Here is a 7,045-nt window from a genome sequence, read left to right on the forward strand (position 1 = left end):
CCCTCGCACATCACAATGATGACAAAAATGCTTCACTTAAGTCCTCTTTGACCTTTGGATAATGACTTCCCTTTATCCTTTAGTTTTACACCAATGGTTCTCTTTGCAACATCAGGGGTCTTAATCTCATGCTTCTCCACTTTGAGTTTCTCTATATTTTTGGCCGATACAAACTTCACTTCCTTTTTGGGTTTGCTGCCTGAGCTTCCTTCACGGGTATATCCTAGACCGGTCTTGTCATGTGAAGATTTTTGAGAAGATAGTACGCTGTTAAGTTTCTTAGTGGAAACGCACTCCACTTTGACATTTGCTTGAATAATTTCAAGATCAAGAAACTTGATTTTTGAATAGACTTTTACCAATTCTCCCTTTAGCCCTTTAACTTCACATTTTGCCTCCTTAAGTTGCACAAGTGTGCACTTATGCTCTTCCTCAATTTTCTTCATCTTCTTGATGGCGTTGTTTGCAACCTTGGCATATTTGTCACAATTTTCGAGCAATGCATCATACACTTCTTGAAGATTCTTTTTACCTTTGTTAAGGCACACTTCCTCGTCTTCTGAATCTTCAAATTCCTCATCTTCGGAATGCACACGAAGCTCTTCAACTAGGTTGCTCAATTCATCTCTAGAGTCAACCGTGGTAATTGCCATGAAGGCTGAATAGTTTCCCTCGCTATCACACTCTCCTTCCGCATTGGAATTTGAGCTCTCAGAATCAATAAGAGTGGTGGAAAACACTTTACCCTTTCCTCTCAAATAGTTTGGACATTCTTTCGTGAGATGTCCATAGCCGTTGCATTCATAGCACATGATTCTTTGAGTGGATGGAGAATCCTTCCCATCTTTCTTCTTAAACTCCTTCTTGTCATTTTTGGAGGATGAGAACGTTTCTTTGCCAAAAGACTTTCCACTGTTTTTCATCTTGTGGACTTTTCAGAAGTTCTTTGCAAGAAACGCCCCCTCCTTCTCTACATTTTCTTCTTCGGAGGAATCATCCATTCTCTCATTTATAGTTTTTTTTATTTATAGGAACATAGTACTTTTATTCAATCAAAAGAAACAATGACAGAATCTTGGATGAGGGCTTGTACAATACAAGAAGGAGACTCCCCAATCCAAACACAATAATCATGTATGCTAAGTGCAAATTTTGCTAAAAGATGGGCAGGCTTATTCCTTTGTCTCTGTACATGAGAAACATTAACCGAATGAAACTCAGAGTAGATTAGTTGCATGCCTAGGCATAATGAGTCAACAGATGAAGGGGGATTGGACAGAGCATAGAGAGCACGTAAAATTACCAACGAGTCCCCTTCCAAAACAATATTTTGAAGACCCAAGTCCCACGCTAGTTGGAGGCCAGCTTCAAAAGCTTTTGCCTCTGTTTCTATTGGGCCCAGCAGAACATGAAAATGTTTGCATAGCGTAGCAATGAGTCTACCTGCATTATCTCGTATCACAACACCAATTCCCACGGAGCTACTAGTCTTGGATAGGGCGCCATCCACATTAATCTTAAGCACGGAGGAGGGTGGAGGGGTCCATGTGACATTAACAATCTCGGGTTTGACTGCATTAGCATCCGTCGTAGCTGCAAAATCGATCAAAAAGTGAGAAGCCCATTGGACAAGAGCTTCCAGCGTCTTCCTGGTACCCCCATGTTGAACCGAATTTAGATTATTCCACAATGATTATGCTATCGTGACCACCAGAGCTACCTTCTCCTCATTAAAAGACTATCATCAACAAGTACCATCACTACAACAAATCAGACTTTTTTCAAGGGTCAAAACCCCTAAAAAAAAGTATTAAAAAACCTTGAAAGAAGTTATTTTAAGAGTCCAACCGACCCTTGATAACCTTTGAAACATATATCGTCGAAAAGGAAATTTTGAGGGCCTTCATGACCCTCAAAACAAGTGCAAACAAGTGCTCTAATCTTATTTTAAGGGTCAAGAGACCCTTCAATCGCCTTTTACCAAGGTTTAAAAGATTTATATTTACAACCCTTGATAAATAAGCTTATTTAAGGGGTCTCTTAACCCTCAAAATAAGATTTTATTTTATTTAAAAAAAAACTACAATCATGCAAATATATATATATATATATATATATATATATATATATATATATATTCATGTTGACACTACCATATTGAAGAAGCATATTAATGCAAATAGATATCAAAAGAAAATTGACACCCAATTGCAACAATTAGGAACCAAAGCTTAAATATCAAATTGTAGTTACAAAATTTTGAAAAATACATTTTTTTTTCAATCCACTTCAATAATTTCAGCATTTCTCAACAATAAGATGTGGTTACTAACACATCTTGTCCTACAATAATTAACACCAACACCCAATCAGGTAACTAAAGAACTAATTTGGAACATAAACTAAACTGACATACCACTTGTAGCAGATTTAGTAGCGGGGTCTTTTTGGCTTCAATTGCACGTCTTCGCAATGTGGACTCCATTTTAGGTTCAAATCCTCCATCCACAACAGGAACTGTTGATGACATCCATCTTTCAGCAGAGCAATTTGAAGAGAATGGCATATTTGAACAAGCACCATTCCTATATGTCTAGTAGCATACAAATTTATTATTTTCTTCCCCTTCCCTTCTTGGTTGGCTGTGCATCTATTTGTTCCTTCCCATTAACTTCTACTACATCCACTGCACAATGAGAAAGCAGAACAAGTTTTAGTTTGACCTATGTTTTTTAATTTGCCGTTAAGATGAAAATGCCAATCTATATGTAGATATATTTGCCATTAGACCACTGTCAAAATATATATACCTGTGGATGAAGAAGTTGTGGCTCCACCATCTTAATTGCAGAGCGCATATCAACAAGCCCTTCATTTGCCATGTCTACAGCTATCTTTACTGCACCTTTACCAGTACGCTTTCTAGAACAGCATTGCAACATCCACAACCTATTTTCTTGGACGGTGAATTCTATGCCCTGTATTTATCAGAAAATACCCCATCCCAGTATGTTATTAAAGTACAATAGAAATCATTTTATCGTTAAATGTTGCCAAGATATGACTGACTTGACTTCAGGCTTTGAGAACATGAAGACCATTATAATCTCAGAAATCAAGAAGACAATGAAAGTAACACTAACAATTAAAAATCATCTTCCTAACAAATAACTTTTAAGTTTTACCATCATATCTTTGTAATGTCGCTCTAGAATTTCGCAGTTCTCCACGAGCTCCTTGTAAGCTTTTGGCATGCAACTTTTCATGGTGTCCAAGTCTTCTGGTGTCCTAATTCCAGCAACCACACCTTTTCCCTATTCAAAGCCATTCTTCAGCTACACTCATAAAATCAATACTAAGATAACCTCTACTGATATGTATATAAATATAGAAGTTAAGAGTCTTAAAGTAAGCTCAAGATGGGACTGGCATAAAAACCTGAGCATTGACTAGAAACTCCCCATAAAGCTTCTTCTCACCAGTGCTAGGATTCCTAGTAAATAGAACACCTGTCCCTGAAGTATTTCCCATGTTCCCAAACACCATGCATTGAATGTTTACTGCAGTTCCCTTCAAACCAGTTATCTGATTGATGCTCCGGTATTTAATGGCCCTTGAGCTATCCCAAGAATCAAAAACAGCTTTAACAGCCAATAGTAATTGCTGTTTGGGATCTGTAGATAGATACAAGCAAAAGGGGATGGGTTGAAGGAATAGAAACATACAAATTGTCTTTTCCAAATTTTCTTATGCATTCTTTATTAGCCAACAAAAAGATTTTTCTAAGAAAAGATGGAAATATAAATAAGTTTTTGCTGTCATACTTAGTACCTGAAGGAAACTTTTCACTCTTGGTTTCAAGGTAAACATTCTTGTACTGTTCCACCAGCTCTTTGAGGTCAGAGGATGTTAGTTCAGTGTCAAGGTTGACTCCTTTTGCATTCTTCAACATTTCTAACTTTTCCTTAAATAACGTGTGTGGAATTCCCAATACCTCCAATTAAAGATGACAAGGTTTTCAATAAACATAGGAACAAGAAAAGATGACAGCATGATATATTTGCTCCATTTAGAATAAAAGGAAAATTAAGCACATGCACCATCAACAGATTCAAGCAGTTTAGAAGGTGCATTTTAGTTTGGTAATTTTAATGTTTCAGTACCTAACAAATTGTGAAAGACTATTTAGCATAACAAGCAACATCTAGAAGAAGCACTTACAGCATTTTACTATAAATGAACACTAGTTAGCAAAACAAGCGACATCTAGAGGAAGCATTTTTACTATAGATGAAAACTAGTTAGCGTAACAAGTGACATCTAGAAGAAGCACTTACAACATCTCCAAACATGTCTAGAAAACGTCTGTATGAGTCATAAGCAAAGCGCTCTCCACTCTTTGATGCCAAACCTGCAACTACCTCATCATTAAGACCAAGGTTGAGGACAGTTTCCATCATGCCAGGCATGGAAATCTACGTATTACATAAGTAGGAGGCAAATTAGTTCATTTTATTTTATTATTGGAGCAAAGTGATATTGCTCCAATCATAACAAGTCATGTCAACAGTTGTGGAAAATACTGTGCCCTTATTAACATTACTATTATAGGTAAACAATATGCAGCTACTATATATTCATGCAGCAAAAGCTTACTGCTGCACCAGAGCGGACAGAGTGAAGAAGGGGCTTAGAAGGGTCACCAAGGAAAGCTCCCATGTCCTTCTCCACAGTCTCCAAACCTTCCAATATCTCCTCCCATAAACCTTCTGGCAACTTCTTTCCATTCAGCTGATATTCTTGGCATGCTTCTGTTGATATGGTAAGTCCTGGTGGTACAGATAACCCAATGCTTGCCATTTCTGCAAGGTTTGCTCCCTTCCCTCCTAAAGACAATCACACACACATGCATAAGCATTCAATATGCCCATTCAATTTTTCTTAGACGTCCAAATACTCCATCAACTTGGATCACAACAAATTCTAAAGAAGTAACCATAAGATGTGGTTCATGTGCATGTAGATTAGAAAGATAAATAAAGCTTACCAAAGTCTTCATGCCCTTGTTGCCTTCACTCCTTCCTTTGCCAAAAGTAAACACTCGCTGTGTATACCAACCGAAAGACAAATATCAGGCTTGCAACACTTGATGTAACAAATGCTCGAAGATCCTTGTAGCTCGGTGACACTTATTATTATCCAATAAAAAAAAATGCTTGTTCTATAAAACATTAATTTGGTGACCTCACCATAATTGATGCGACACTAACACAATTAGCAACCAATTTTCAATCAATTCCCCTAAAAAAAACTTATAATTTTCAATCAAACCATATAACTGAAAATATATTATATACAGATATTCAATAAACCATATAACTTGAATATATATTATATAGAACCCTAGAAATTCTTCTAACTCACCGCTATACTTCTTGACTTTATAATCTAATTACTTAAATTCACTTAATATGAGCTAGCATCCACTAGATGAATTGATGCAATTTCTATCAATTCATTCACTGCCTATGAGCATGCCTTCTATGTCCAACCAAGTGAGAACCCAAAAAGCCTGCGCTTAGAAAATTTCCCATAACTAAACCCAACCTCAACCTCAGTCAACTGACTGCAACAATCACACACACCACACATTAAACACAAAAACTGCACACACATACAGTGCAAATGCTGAAACAGAGTATGAAGTAACGAAAAATAATTCTATGGATTTTCTAAAAGAAAATTGAATCTAATCACATAAACAAGGAAAATATGCTCAGATGTAAATTTCTGCTAAAGAAATTCAAATGCGATTATCCGTAATTGAAGTTGAAAGATAGAAAAATCGATAATAAAGTGCGATTGTCCATAATTAAAGTTCTACTAGGTAATTTCCAAATTCAATTTTTTTTCTTGGGAAACAAACACAGAGAGAGAGAGAGAGAGAGAGAGAGAGAGAGAGAGAGAGAGAGAGAGAGACTTGTAATCAGACAAAAGGGCAGAGGAGAAAGCTCTAACTATCAACGGCAGGTCATCACCGGAGATAGGATTGCCTACCATCGCGCCTCAACCTATCGCCGGACGTGATCAAAATTAGGGTTTCCAAATCGCCGATCGGCAATTGACACTGAAGATTCACTGATGAGCCACAGAACTCTCCGAGCTTCACCATCAACTCTGTAACAACAAGAAGAAAAAAAAAATTGATTAATTATTCACAAAAAACCAAACGAATTCACAAAAATCGAATCTGAAAATGGAAGAGCACGTAAACCTGTGAAAGAAATAGAGCGATCGACGACGAGGACACGTGTCAGGTCACCGGCATAACGAAGAGTGCCATTGGTGTAGCGAGGGAGGATTTTCCCGCCATAACTGCAGAGGAATTTGATGGTCTCTGTGTTTTTGCTGTTGTTGGACTCCATGAAAGTTTTTGAAAGTTCGAGAGAGAGAGAGAGAGAGAGAGAGATTTTAGGAGTTCTCATTTAGTTTGGAGGATGGTTGAACAAAACGAAAATGGGTTTTCTAAGAGAGTGAGCAAAGACTTTATTCAAAAATTGGTTTTCTGAATTCTGATTTTTTGAGAGAGAGACAGACTTTATTTCGAGGGTTTTGAAACATTTGAATATCTTTTATTAAGGGCTGTGTTAGAATTTCATTGAAGAATGTAAAATTTGGAGGCAGCAAGTATGCGGGATTTTAGTTTTTTAGTTTATTTCAAGGGTTTTGATGACCATTGCAACAAGATTAGTCAGAGTATAATTAGCGCACCAATTTGTTAGCGTTTGTTTCAACCATTTTTAGTGAACCTTTGGAAAAAATGGGTTGAAACAAGTCATGTTTCTTGTAGTGCATAACAAAACAAAGAAGGAGTGAAACTGGCCCGACTTTAGTGAACTAGGAAGCTTCGAACAACTCTAGACCAACTGAGCTCTAGGACATGACCAAAACAAGTGACCACAAGATTCGGTAGCGTCACCACATTCGTCGCATAGGCATTCTGTGAGCACTTTAGGTTGAAACAGATTATCTTTGGTTGGAAGAA

At 37.2% G+C, this 7,045-nt stretch overlaps 1 protein-coding gene across 1 annotated transcript; it reads right to left on the minus strand.

The window, feature by feature from the left end:
- Window positions 1–1,048: 1,048 nt before the first annotated feature.
- On the minus strand, window positions 1,049–6,425 carry LOC142616022 (pyruvate, phosphate dikinase, chloroplastic-like). The gene is made up of 11 exons (XM_075788916.1): window positions 6,275–6,425; window positions 6,039–6,177; window positions 5,553–5,626; window positions 4,657–4,898; window positions 4,338–4,475; window positions 3,832–3,994; window positions 3,439–3,674; window positions 3,186–3,314; window positions 2,811–2,978; window positions 2,682–2,686; window positions 1,049–1,649 (listed from the first exon to the last, which is right to left on the minus strand). The coding sequence occupies exons 1-11, from the start codon at window positions 6,423–6,425 to the stop codon at window positions 1,049–1,051; spliced, it is 2,046 nt and encodes a 681-aa protein (XP_075645031.1).
- Window positions 6,426–7,045: the final 620 nt, after the last annotated feature.

Source organism: Castanea sativa, chromosome 11 (genome assembly GCF_040712315.1).
Source record: "Castanea sativa cultivar Marrone di Chiusa Pesio chromosome 11, ASM4071231v1".
NCBI classification, from domain to species: domain Eukaryota; kingdom Viridiplantae; phylum Streptophyta; class Magnoliopsida; order Fagales; family Fagaceae; genus Castanea; species Castanea sativa.